We start from the raw sequence: 14,422 nt of genomic DNA, 5'->3' as shown, positions 1-14,422 counted from the left end.
TTGAAATAAGTTCATCGATTATGAAAAAAATTCATCGAATTAAAAAAAACGTGCACTGAAAAAACAAAGAAAGATGAGGAAAAAGAGAAAAAAAAAAGAAAAAACTGAACTAAGGAACAATGTAAAAAGTAGGAAAACGAGGTAACTATTCACACAAGGGCTGGTGTGCCTGGTGCTATAGCCATGCGCTTGCAATAAAGGGGTCGCGTGTTTGAAATCCCGTCGCCGCACACTTTTTTGCCTTTCGTAAACAGGAAGAAAAGAACGGAAATGGGCCAGACCAATTAGAAACGCGTGCACGCGCCTGTTGGCGAACCGGCGCATAAGCGCCAAATAGGATGTGCCGCCGGAGCCGGGCACATGCCGCTGCTCCGATCCCTCGGGTCTGCTGTAACTCATCCTGCCATCTGTGCTCAACCTCAACCACCCACCTGAGCTCATCCTACTCCTGCACCTTGACTCAAACCCTCCGATAAGTTGAGCTGAACCTATTCGCGCCACTAAACTTCCACATGATACTGTCACTTCGCATCACCCTGCTTCGATAGTACATAAAATCGGGCCCAACCCATGCCGCACCAACTGTTCCTTCAGATTTTCAATGGTGATTAAATCTTCCGTCCATGGCTCAGGTGATGTTTGACGGAAAGATGCTTTATGGATAATGAACCTAACCATGCACACCTTATCAATCTGCAGCAGACAATATAAACATTTAATCCACTTTTACAATCCAATCATGCAGGTACAAACTCGAAGCCGAGGTTCATGATTCATCTTAGCACAGAAATAAACATCCGTAAGACCATATATTCTAAAGCACTAAGCCCATGTACTAATAACTAGTAACAGAGTTCAAGATTCATCTCATCACACAATGAACACTTGCCCTGGAGGCAGATCGGAGAGGGCACATCGGAGGGTGATACTTGTAACGCAAGGAGTTGACATCGTCAGAGAACAAAATTACCTACTTGCACCTCCTACGTCTAGAGGGTTTGACGACATCCTTCATGATAGGGAATGCTGGAATCCTTCCTTTCAGATACGGGAAGAAGCTCAGCCGGCAGACTGGGAGGGGAAGAAACTCGGGCGGGAAGAAATGGGGGTTTCGCGGGAATAACGGGGAGGTGCGGATGCAGGGCAAAGGTATTTAAAGAGACCAAATGCGCCTACGAATCAGGCGAGGGACAGACGGAAAGCTTGGACGATTTGAAGAGCCTGACTCCATTAGTAAATGACAACATCTACCAAATTTATCAGACGGTCTAGCTTCTATCCAAAAAGTGAGACTATCTGGAAAGCAAGAAGCGCCAGGTAGTCTGGCGTGGCAGGAGGACAACGGAGGCATCAAGGTAAAAGTTAGACGCTCCGGGAACATTGTCATAAACGCGTAGGAAAGAGGCGTTTCAAGTGTCTAAGACACCTAACCATAAAACGCGACAGAAAAACAGGTGTCGCGCCTTACAATGTGGCGCATCAGGCAGGCGCCACGTTGGCGGTGTGACCGATGACCGTGGACCGGGGCCGGTCAAAGGCGCCTCGGCGTGCGGCGCGGCGACGTGCAAGTGTGGCGCCTATCGGGCAGGCGCGGATGAGGGGTGAGGCGACGAAATAAGTTTTTGAGGGGTCAGTGGGCAAAATAAGGCGGCCCAGGGGTCATTTAGTAAAAGTTATACGTCACCGGGTGAGTATGCATGAGTGGGCAAAATAATCAACCGCGAATTGATCGCAGCTCACATTCTCACAAGATGATGGGACCGAGACAGTTAGTATGCATGATTTTACCCTGTACTCATGCGCCCGCTGCGTGTTGCTGCTGTAGCAGCGTTGTTTCAACAGTGCGGCTAATTGTAATTATCATTTGCTCATCAGCATCCAGGGCATTACGCGCGCAATAATTACGCCGTTTATCAGGCGTCATTACTGCCACTTATTATTTGCTCGTGCGTGAGAGGATTCACTCCGATCGAGCAGGAGCCCCCGTCCCCCGTGAGTCACGAGCCTACGCACGTACGTACTCCTACAACTCCTACGTAGCCACCCTGGGTCCTCACCATTTCCATAGCTGTACAGCAGGCGTGTACATATACTGCAGCAATGGAGCACGCACGTACGTACGTCTCGTCTCCGCGTAGCACGCACGGACGCTTGGTGTACAAACAACCGCGACAGGCTACCTACGAAAAGATGGCAGGAGCGTCTGACAGGGTGAGGCCCGCTCTACATCCCTTCACACTTTTCTCTAACGTTGTCAGGGGCAGCGATGATTGCCGTCGTCCGTCGATCGGCCCCACCTGCTAGACGTGACTACGTCCTTCTAAACTGGATAGAGAGAGCGAATTAGCGATACGATCGCCCCATCCATACCGGGACGGGGAGAAGAACACGCCAGCTCGCTCGCGTCCAAGCGGAACCCGGCCGGGCGACGGAGTGGAGTGTGATCAGCTGGCTGATGGGATCTCGGCTCGGAAATTAGCCCGCGTCGTGGCACATATAATACGGCGATCGATTTGGCGCTGCCTGCGTGGGTGCAATGATAGAGGGGGGGCGTCAACGTCCAGCTTTTCGGAGGCTCCACTGCTCGGTAGGTGTCGTTGGTCGCGCCCGCAGAGGGGCAGCTCGCTCGCTAGCTAGGGTGGCCGCACGCACGCACGCAGCGAGGCTGGGCGTGGGCTGGACGCGGCGGGGCCGGAGCCGGGCACATGCCGCTGCTCCTCCGCTTTTCAGCGGCAACCGGAATATTGGCCAGCCAGCCCACCGCACCGTACGCCGAGCATATGGACAGTATAGAATTATCCGAGAAACATATGCATGTGTAGATCGAGCGTGTGTGTGCAGTGTGCACTCGCCCAGGGCCACGGTCACCATGGAGGACGAATGTGCCGTAGTGTACCCTGTTTTCAATATCCCCGTGGGCTCCAAGGTTTTAACTTTACGAGTAGTGCTCCGATCCTCATGATCCTTTGATATTACTACAACGGTGTGGTTGTGAATCAGGTGAGACTGAATCGATCCTGTCTTGCTTTTCTGAAATAGCAATCAGACTATTTTACTGACGATCCTTTAATGGATGGGATCGAGCATTTGGGTTTTATTATACTCGTAAAGCAAAGTTGTTAGGGTGTCTGAAGTCTGATCCTGACGGGGGAGTTCGTTTCGTCTGTGTGTGTCTGGTGCGGTGCGATGAGATGCGACGACAGCAGCGGGTTCACGAATAGAATAGCTCCCCACCTAAAAGCGACCTCCAAATATATCTCGCTTTCCGATTATCCACGGGGCGCGGCCGGCACCCGGTCGGTAGGCACGCACCCATCGCCCGTCCGTTCCTCCGTTCGTACGCCACGCCACGACGCGCGCGCCCGCGGTGCACGCACCCGAGTGCGGCCGAGCCTGGCGCCGTGGCTTGCCAGCCGAGCCACGGGTCTATTGCGCGCGTCAGCCCGTAGCGATGCAAACTTCACTGCTTCTCTGGGCCGGAGCAACACAGGCCATTAGCCCATGACCATTCTTAAGTTTTGCAGGCCACACAGGAAAATACTGTCGTTCAGGTCAAGAAAATACTACTATCTCCGTCCCGGTGTATAAATCATTCGCATAGTTTAGGTCGATAATTTAACTATCTAAATATGTATTATATGTGACAAAAAAATAAATACTGGGAAACTACATCCGTGTAGAAATCTAGTGATAAACTTTTCATGACATATAACACATATTTAATTCCTCAAATCAATGACCTACGGGAATGACTTATTCACCGAGACGGAGGTAGTAGTGTAGTTAAATATCCCTAAAACATGGGAACAACAGCCGCAATTTGCCGTGATTGGGAAGGAGCATATCTCGGGTCTTCCTTGTTGGCAATACACGGCCTACTTAACCCAGCCACATCAGAAGCTCTCGCTTGTCGGGAAGCGATTGCTCTTGCTCAAGATCTAGCGACAGAGGGTTCACCCATATTCATCAAGGCGTCGGAGGAGAAGATGGAGGAGTTATTAAAGAGCTTTTAGAATGCCTCAAAGCTTTTTCGTCTTGTAAAATTTCTTTCGAACTTCCAACGTCGATGCTCATAGGCTTGCTAGGTTTGGTGTTTCTCTGCCTCTAGGGAGGCACACTTGGCTAGGATCTCCTCACCATCCCATTGCTATACGTGTAAACGTTGTGATTGATTAATAGAGCCTATTTTGTTTTGCTCAAAGAAAAAAGAGTTAAATATCCCTAAAAAACTAGTGCAGTGAGGCTTTAGCATTTGGTTAGTGATCTATCTTTATCGCATGTGATTATAGCTTCTGATGGTCGGGATGTCGCCTGTGACATCAAGCAGGGGACCAAAGGTCTGTATGCGAGTATCATCAGGGAGATTGTCGCTACTTCTGCACATTCTTTTGGTTTGGATGTTGGACGCCATGTGTGGCTCCTGAACCCTCCGAACTTGAATTTGTATCCCTATGAATGTTAATCAATAAAGCAAGTGTGCTTGGACTCAAAAAAATCCCCCTAAAAAAACTAGTGTAGTTAAATGCTGTAGATTTTATTCACGAGTAGAGCCTCTAAAATGTAGAGGCAGGTAATCTTGCTACACATATATCCATAATGATGTAAATGGCTGCCGTGTCTCGTGTGTGGCTTCTTTCGCCCATTGTTGTTGGCATTCCAGTCGCCTTGACTATTTAATAAAGGGCATTTATTCTAAAAAAAATAAGCGTGTGTTTACATTTTACTATTAGCACCATTTATTTTTACAAAAAAAGAGATTAGCACCATTTCTTACATGCCCACTTTTGTCCTTGTGTGCCAACGATCACCACCATCAATGATTATGATGCGCTCACCAGAATATCGCCGCAACTCTTTATCTTTCTCTCCTTTTGCACTCTTTTCGCACGCCTTGTGCTCGCCACCCAGCCCTCTCGTTTGTTCTCTTTGATAATTCCAACCATGAAAAATGTATCCAGAGCATCATACCGCGTCGTATAAGGGGCCACTGCCTTCGACATACACATAATCCCACATCATCAACAACAACAAAGGCAATGACGAACCAACCTGTAATTGGATGGTTAGGAGGACTGTGGTATCCCCATCCCACCAGGGTTCAAATCCTAGACTTGACGCTGGTGCTCACATTTTCTGTATTTATTCCAGGCCTTCTGACGATGTGTGTTCAATGGGAGGAGACGTTCCCGTCGACTATGAAGGCGTCTGTGGCGACTTCTTCAATCTCAAGATGAAGGTGCTCATATGGGTAGGGTGTGTATACGTGCACTTGTGAGTATATATGTGTATGTATAAGCGTTTGCATATGTACTATGTTAAAAAAAAGACAATGGAGGCAGCCCAACTATATTTTTTCATGGTAAAACCAAAGTTAAAAGTTGCTACTATTGAGGTTGGGAGCTGATTTCTTCCATTTGAAATTTAATTAGTCAAATATTGTGACGACTTTGGTCGAAAGTTAGTTTTGAACTAGTAGAAAGCATTTAAATTTTTGGTTGAAAGTTTGGCGTTCACGATTAAACTAATCTGTGAACTTCAAAGATTTTCATTTGTTTGGTTGCATGTGGAAAGGGTAGAAGAAGAAAAGGAGGGAAAGAGGGGAACGAGGCTTGTTCCGACGAGAGCAAAGGGGAAGAGAGCCGGCAATGGTGATTAGAGCATCTCCAACAGCCACGCCAAACAAGTGCCGCGCCGCAAAATTGCCCATTTTAGCGCGCGCGCGCAATCGGTAGAGGGGCTTCAGTGGGCGCGCAAAAACCGCGCGCGGGGGCAGAAACTCCATCGCGCCCTGCTTATTTGCTGCGCCCGCTCCCGCGCGCTCGCTCGCAACTCGACCCCCCCATCCAGCCGCCGCCCGCGCCACCCGTCGACCGTTCCGGCGCTTTCCGGGCCTATCCCCGCGCCGCGACAGCTTCCTCCGCCCCCTCTAGTCACCGCCGTCCCTCGCGCGCGTCCGTCCTCCGGCGAACAGCGCCCGGGCGCTCGCTGCCGCTCGGCGCCCGCAAGGTGTTCGACAAAACGCCTACAAGGTATGTATTGCTCAAACTTCATGAATTTGGTGCATGTTGATTGTAGTTTTTATAGCATAGTATTGAACATTGTAGATGAGTTCGTCGTATGATTCTTCCGAAGAAGAATTTGATATGGAAGAGGAGGAGGATCTTGCAATGATCCTAGCTATGCACATCAATAAAAAACCGAAGCACGGTGGTTCGATTATGGGTCGGCGGAAAATTTGGAGGGATAGGATCGATGCCACAACAGATTGATCAGGCATTATTTTGCGGAGAATCCCACATACCCCGAGTCATATTTTCGTCGCCGGTTTAGGATGAGCACCGAGTTGTTCAGGCGCATTGCAGAGAAACTAGCGAGCCATGACCGATTTTTTCAACAAAGGAGGAATGCCGCCGGAGATCTCGGGCATAGCACCTTTCAGAAGGTGACAGCCGCTTTGCGTATGTTGGCATACGGTATCCCGACTGATCTAGTTGATCACTTGGCTATGGGTGAGAGCCAAGCCATCATGTGTGTCAAGCGCTTCGCAGTCGGAATTGTGCAAGTGTTTGGCCAGGAGTATTTGAGATCTCCCAATGCTGAAGACGCCGCAAGGCTATTGGAGATGAACAAAGCTCGCGGCTTCCCTGGTATGCTTGGCTCTATAGATTGCATGTATTGGAGTTGGAAGAATTGTCCAAAGGCATGGCATGGGCAATTCCACGGCCAAAAAAAGGATTCCACAATAATCCTTGAAGCGGTGGCCGATCAAGAGACTTGGATTTGGCATGCATTCTTTGGAATGTCTGGATCTTTGAATGACATCAATGTTGTCAACCGGTCACCACTGATGAATAAGATTGCAAATGGTGATTTGCTACCGATGCAGTTTGTAGCAAATGGCCGTACGTACAACTATGGCTATTATCTAGCGGATGATAATAGCCGTATGGTCGATACTATTTGTTGTGTTTTATTGCACTATTTGTTGTATTTAAATATAAACTGTTTGTTTGAGTTGTAATAACGAAATTGAACTATTTATTGTTGATTTATTTTGTTTGTGTTTGATCTTTTTGCTTCTGTTTTGGATTGCATATTTGTTTGTGCGAGAGTCGCGCGCGCTGCATTTTTGCGCGTTGCTGGAGCTGAGCGCGCGCGCTGCATTTTAGCGCGGCTGCTGGAGTCAGCGCTGCCCGCCGCACTAAACCAGGCGATGGGCGCGCGGCGCGTTCGGAGATGCTCTTAGGGGCGCCCTCCTTCCATGGCACCACCTTGGTTGCTGCACCAGCGCCAGAGTTCAAAGTTTCTCTTGAGTACCGAGGAAAGTGCTAAATCAGATCAGAAATATCCATCGTCCCAAGTGAGTGAGAGGTGCTTCAGTTTTTAGTTACCCTTTGCAAAGGCTACCTAGTAGCTATACAAGAATCACTTAACCATCGCGTGGTGGTTATTGATTCAGCTACACAAATGGCTGGCTGGTTCAACTCAACGCAAACCCCGAATCTCGCCACATTCGTCAGCTGTTATTCCTAAGCACAAAAACAGTGGAAAATAAGAAGAAAATTGAAATGGCATAGCCGTTTTCGGTCTTCTAAGTACGCGCCAGAGTTATTCTCCGGTGGATGCAGTTATGCTTGATTTCGCCGTGAGCCCGGGAATCATAATGTTCTCAGCAGTGGTCTTCGAGTCAACGATGTCGTGTTATGGACAAACGCAGCCAAGATAAAAACATGCCAGCTCCTGATTCAGACAACGCGCCACCTTCGCTATGTACATGTGCATTGCGTGCTGCTTCGCCAATGGAAAAAATGGTCATGCTTTTCCCCTCACTTTATTCCTGTTGCCAATGTAATAACACCAGGCGATCATCAGACACAAAGTCATAGCACAAGATTATCAGATCAAGAAGCAGATGCGATGGAAAATGGAAACCATAACAGTTCAAGGGAACAATACAACATAAAAAAATCATTTCAAAACCTTCAGATTAGCATGCATTTCCTGTACAGACCAGATTCTTGAAAATATTTCCCCATTTTAACATAGCCGGATATTCTATCCACACCAGCTAGTGATTGGTATGCCAGCAACACATGTTATGAGGTATCAGGTTCAGCAAAACACTTGAGGTATCTGTTATATGGGTATCAGGTATCTTTTGCAATCTTGTATATATATAATCAAAATGTGGTGTTTCTTTCAGGTTAGTAAAGTGGCAGGAAGAACTACAACAGTTGGATAAATGAATTAGTACTTGAAATCTGAATACAAAAAAACTACTTGAAGTGTAGCTTGTGGTATAATTTTTTTGACGCTTCAGTAAATGTCTGACCCACAATTATGAGATCTCCATACAGAGAAAGAACAAAACAAATAGAATATTTGAGTAGGTTAGACAAAATCATGTAACAAGCATCCATTGATTTATGAAACCACATTACCTCTCCTGAACCACGATTTTCGGACCACTTGCCGAATGTGACGCTCATGTTTCTCTAACAGTTCATCAACCTTGTGGGTTTGGGACAATAAAGGTCCTGAATATTCAACCCTTTCTCCTCCTTGATAGTGGTCGTCCTGAAGTTTCGAATAGCACCAATTACTTCCATCTTCCTTAATATGAAAGAAACAGAAACTATCAAATAATTCAATGCCTCACCTTCATGCTATTTTTCGACGAGAGAGCATCCCCAAGATATATTGCATTCGAAAAATTCTGAGAGTGGTAAGTGTCACGAGAATCAAATGAATCTGGACGCTCTAACTGTGACCACTTCTTCAGAACTGCACGCTTTGCTACCTCCTGAGGCTCTCGGACATTGGAGTTGACACGTGCTACATGCGCATCTCTGCTATGGCGTTCCTCCAATCCAATGTTCTCTTTAGCTTGTGGCTTATTGTCCCAATCTACATCAGTGAATTCGCCTCTTGAACTAGATCTGTTCCGTGATCTAGTAAAAGAACGACCTTCCGGTTTTTTCGCCCATGCAAAGCCACTGGATGACGAAACAATCAAGGGCCCAGAGAAAGGGATTTCCTCCCGTGAATCATTCGTAGCATGACGACCCCTTTCTTTAACTTGGGCCGCGGGAACCAGTTGTGTGTCTGTGAATAGCCTAGCATCACCATTAACCTTTGTATGAACCTGCACTGCACCATCCTTGGTTACCTTTGGTTTGGTTTTGGACTCCTGAAGATACAAAGGACATAAGAGCTTTAACGAGTGGTGTCACCATCAAAAGAATAGAGCAACTGTTGATATTAGTGAATGCATCCTGTCATATAAAAAAAAGAATACCTCTCTGTTTTCGGTTTGCCTGTTGACTGCACTTTGTTCTCTTGCTGCTCTGTTTAGCCTTGATGACTTCTTTGATGCTTCTGGCCCATGCCCTCTGCCACTGGCCTTTCTTCTGAAAAGTAACAAAAAGGAAATAGGGTTGTTAGTTGTTATAGATTCTGGCAGTGTTCGAATGTTTTTGTTCAACTTCAGACAAGAAAAATGTTGTAGTGCTGGATGGCCCTTTGAAACTTATGAAGCATACCCTTTAGAAGCAATAATAGAGTACTTTAATTAAGAGACAAGTTTCTAACGTATTTTCTGAAACAAATGATTCCAAATTTAAACAAAGCCCACCTGTGTAACTCTTCTCGTAACTTCGCATCCATCTCCTTGTTGGGTGCATACTGAGGCAAGCTTATAGGTTCGCATGCATAAGGTTTTGTCTTGAAAAACTGTTCCAGCAAAAGAAAACACAAGATATTAAATTATTAATAAGGTGTTCATTTAGTAGTTTGATTCGACAAGCCAGTCTAACAAATTTTACAACAGATATAAATAAGATTAACTCACAACAAGGATACTAGAAATGAAAGTACTACAGTACACAAGTTATCTGCAAAAGATTAATGCATTGTAAACAAAATGGCAGTATAACTGCATGGGAAGGAAGTCAAATTAGGACATGATGCCACTGGACAAACATCCAATCATCATCCCCTTCCAGCATTGGGTATCTGCTGTCAGGAAACTGTGGATGCAGGGACACCAGCACTATAAGTGATGACAAAGAATACTTTCCTAGACTAAACCTAAGCATTTCATAGCCATTATAACGCCATTCTACATATATGGAAGATGCAAGCTATAGTCACACCAACAATAATACTCCCTCCGTCCCATAATGTAAGACGTTTTCTGACATTATGGGACGGAGGGAGTAGTAAATATTGTTGCATGAACAATCAGTGAAAAATCAGCATATGCGATCACAATTAGATATTCATAATGATCCAGAAATAATGCATAGCTTGAACATCTATAATATACTAGAACTGCTGTTTCTTAACTGTATGAGCGAAAAAATAATATCCCATATTGACGCATACAGAGAAGGAAAACATAGGATAGAATTAGTGGTGAACTCAATGTAGCACAAAGTGGCAGGTGCAATTAAAAAATTCAATACATACTATGGTTTCCAATCGTTCATCATTATACATACAAATATGTGATATCGCATGATGGGATCTTACCTCAGATGTAAGGGCGCATGATGCAGTACCACGCTTGTATGGCTCCACCGACAGAAGAGTTTCTAGTAAACTGAATGCATGTTCCGGCACCTCTTTAAAAACATCTCGAAGGGTACTTAGATAAGGACAGTGAGGTTTAAATATTGTTGCATGAGGCAACCTTGACTTCTTCCAATAGTCATCAGCGGGGGAGCCACATAACTTAAAGATCTTATGCAATTGTTCTACCTGAAACATGAAAGAGATTTTATGCCATTGACATATAGAACACAATACCTTGAGAGTCAGCAAGCTATAATGGGGAAAGGTTGGAACATGTAATGTCTGGGATAACTATGTTATAGAGGGCATAACTAAAGCAGAAAACTAGATGTGGCAACAGTGAAAGCTCATTGAAATCACAACCACAGTTATTAATATTATAGCATTTAATAACATCAGCAGTATGACAATATACATATCAATTTCCCACCATATTACTGATGTAAATTAGTCAAAAAGCCTACACATTACTTTTTTATCTTAGTATTTGATTACTCAATACTCAGCATGACCATGATGCTCGAATGAGGCTTTGACAGAGCCCCAAAGAGCCCACACCTAGTAAACTAGACAATTCATACATACAAGTATAGGAGGACAAGGAACCTCAGATATCAACCTATCCTTACGACTAAGGAGGATATAAACAATGAGCTGTACTGGTTAGTGCAAGCAAACTAAATTACCTCAGTTCTTCCCTGTAAGATAGGTCTTCCACGAAACAACTCGGCAAATACGCAACCAACACTCCACAAATCAACAGCTGAATCATAGTGAGTTGACCCTAGCAATAGTTCAGGTGGTCGGTACCACAGTGTAACAACCCGGCTGGTCAGAGGATGGTTTTTACTTGGGTCAAAGTAATTAGCAAGACCAAAATCAGCTATTTTTAGAACTCCTTCGTTATTCACAAGGAGATTGGCACCCTTGATGTCACGGTGAACAATGCGGCGTGAATGACAATGCTCAAGTCCTGACAGTAACTGGTTCATGTAGCACTTAACCTGCAATAAGAATCAAGGAAAATGCCAGGTCAACACAGTGTAATGTCAAAGTTGTACGGAAGGAGGGCTACAAATACACTTCCTTCAAAATGGACAAACCTGTGCTTCAGTGAACTTGATGTCAGGGGAGGAACAAAGGCCAGCAAGATCGTGCTCCATGTATTCAAACACTAGATAAAGGCTGCATGATAACCGAGAGGTAATCAAGCCTTCCAGCTTCATGACATTTGGATGATCAAGCCTTCTCAGTATTTGTATCTCCCTTGCCATGAATCTAACACTCTCTGGCTCGAAATTGTCGAATCGCACCTTCTTCAGTGCGACAATCTTTCCAGTGTCGAGATCGCGTGCCCTAAATACACTGCTGTATGTGCCTTGCCCAACCTGCACAGATGTGTGTAATTGGAGAAATAAAGCGCATGTTAGAAACTGTACATCACAACAACAACAAAAACACAAAAGGACAATTTTATCATGTAACCTACTTGCTGCAAATATACACCAGTACTACCAAATTAGCAGTCAGTGACTGCCATGTTACCAGCTTGACAATGACAGCATAGACTAATTGGTAGGAGGTGAATTTCCCACCAGCAAAGCATAACAACAACAGAGACAACTAAAACTTGTCATAGCTGACAGTAGGAGACACCAAATTCCCCATGTTACCTCCCTTCTGATCATTATTACCACAACACAATCCTAGTACTAGTTTATTCTTCATGTCTTAATACATCACCCAGCAAAGCAGTACGGTACTATACTAACTGTAACATATAATACTGAGATTCCATAAAGATGCCTACCAATCCACACAAATAGCAAATCCAGTAACCGTTTTCGTTATAAGAATTCCCATGCATGAATAAAAATTGCAACGGAAAATGACCTATTAAACTGAATCTGGCAGGAGAGCTGAAGCGAAAGCGGCACAGTACCTTCTCAAGCTTCTCAAAGGAGTCGGCTTTGAGAGGGATCCAGCCTTGGATGGCCTCCCCGGCAACGGAGCTGAGCCAGGACGGCCACCCGGCGGCCACCTGCTCCCCCTCAAGGCTCCTCCGGAGGTTCCGCAGCCGGAAGCTCCGCGACGCGGCCGCCACGGCGACCACAGCCTTCCCCGGCTCCTCCGAGTCGTCCTTCTTCTCCACCAACCTCGCCGCCGCCGCTGCAGCAGCCGAGCTGCGCAGGGAGGAGGCGGAGACGGCAGCGGGCTCCGGCGCGCGGTCCCGGAGCACGCCGGACGAGTCGACCGCCGGCGTGACCGAGACGACGGCCTTCTTGGACGCGACGCAGCCCATCTCGGCGGCGCACTAGCAGGGTACCACAACACACGTCAAACCATACACGGCGAGCTCGCCGGCGGGATCAAGTTGGCGCGCTCCACCCTCCCTCCGCTCTGAAGGTCCTCACTGCCGCATTGGATGGATAGAGGGGAACAGGAAGAATCAAGAGGAAACCGACTGAGCCCTTGGCCGAAAGGCGTGGTGGTCACGGGGCAAGCACGGCAGGGGTGAAGAACAAGTCGGGATTGACCTGGGGAGTAATAAATGGCGCTCGCCACCAGCAAACAGAAAGGAGACGAGACCCTGACGTCGCCCACCAGCTCCGCCGATTGGGACGGATCGAGACAGCGGCCAGCCGCGGAACCGTGATCGGCAGGGAAGGAGGGAGGGTTTTGGGCGGCAGAGCACGGGACAACCGTTGCCGCGAGGGGAAAAGAAAGAAAAGCTACGGCGACCTTTTCCGCGAACTCAGTGGGCGGGCGGGCGACGGATCAAGAAACCGCCGGAAGAACCGATTCTCGGAGCAGAAACAAGCAAGACATAACCGCCGGCAACCAGCCGCCGCCTCGCGTCGCCGGAGTAGCAAGGAGATCAAGAAACGCCACGGGATTTATTTGGGGCGGGGGTGGGGGAGCAAGCAGAGGAAAGGAAAGCTCCCCTGGATCAGTGGCGCGGAGGACGGAGTAGTGGGGGTGGGTTCGCAGGTGGGAACGGGGGCTTTAAATGGTCCTTCCCTTCCAACGGGAGGATGGACCGACGTGGTGGACTGGTGGTAGACGACGATGGCGCTTTTCTCCTCTGCTTTCTCGGGGCGTCGTCGCCTTGCCTCTCTGCCCCCCGCCGCGGGCTCCCGCTGCCCTTCTTCTTGTAGCACGGGCGAGATTAGCGGAGCTAAACAGGGGCCAGCATTAGTAACAACTAACAACTGCATATCTTGCGTCTTCAACCTTGGATCATGACGGTATCGGGTTTGCAACGGCGGCCCTGCCGTGCCGTACGTGCCGGTGCGCCGTGCCGTGAGCCCATGAGTGAGTAGCGAGCACGCCTGCGCGTCGCGTTCGGTGGCGACCGGCCCGACCCGACACGCGCTGGTCCTTGGTTGCACTGCATGTACGCAAACTCTGCAACAACTAGGGGTTCTCAGCTTCTAGTAAAGGCTTCCATTATTTCTCAGTAGCAACCTTCAAAATGCTCCACTCCATTAATTACGGCTATCAGCGATTTGCTAGTACATACGGACTCTGGAGTAGATTTGCTGTCCTGGATCAAAGGACGAGCCAAACAGGTGCGGCTCCTCTTTTCCCCTCTGGTGCTTTCGCCGGAGAACATTTCTTTCCCCGACGTGACGAGGCGGCCGGAGACCGGCGGTACGTCCGTGGTCTCCACTCCACCCTCTCGGCCCGAGCGGGCCGATTCTCTCGTCGTCGTCGTGTGTGTGAACGGGACGCGAGCTCGGCGACCCAGCTGCCTGCTGCCGGACACGGGTCCATGTACGCGACCGGGACGGCAGACGGTTTAGTCAAGGTGACCGTGCGTGCTCGCAAAGCTGCGAGCGATTTC

At 47.6% G+C, this 14,422-nt stretch overlaps 1 protein-coding gene across 2 annotated transcripts; it reads right to left on the bottom strand.

The window, feature by feature from the left end:
* Window positions 1-7,326: 7,326 nt before the first annotated feature.
* LOC120973164 (protein IMPAIRED IN BABA-INDUCED STERILITY 1) lies at window positions 7,327-14,014 on the bottom strand. 2 transcript variants are annotated; one of them, XM_040398492.3, is made up of 9 exons: window positions 12,518-14,014; window positions 11,679-11,963; window positions 11,262-11,579; window positions 10,534-10,761; window positions 9,635-9,732; window positions 9,299-9,410; window positions 8,660-9,190; window positions 8,442-8,577; window positions 7,327-7,837 (listed from the first exon to the last, which is right to left on the bottom strand). In XM_040398492.3, exons 1-9 carry the CDS (start codon window positions 12,875-12,877, stop codon window positions 7,827-7,829), a joined length of 2,079 nt encoding a protein of 692 aa, XP_040254426.1. In that variant the 5' UTR covers window positions 12,878-14,014; the 3' UTR covers window positions 7,327-7,826. The 2 variants fall into 2 exon arrangements, with proteins under 2 accessions (XP_040254426.1, XP_073364333.1); XM_073508232.1 differs by lacking the exon at window positions 7,327-7,837 and having other exon boundaries at window positions 8,278-8,577; window positions 12,518-13,690.
* Window positions 14,015-14,422: the final 408 nt, after the last annotated feature.

This window comes from Aegilops tauschii, chromosome 2, assembly GCF_002575655.3.
Source record: "Aegilops tauschii subsp. strangulata cultivar AL8/78 chromosome 2, Aet v6.0, whole genome shotgun sequence".
Classification (NCBI taxonomy): Eukaryota; Viridiplantae; Streptophyta; class Magnoliopsida; order Poales; family Poaceae; genus Aegilops; species Aegilops tauschii.
This window is presented reverse-complemented; position numbering and strand designations above follow the sequence as displayed.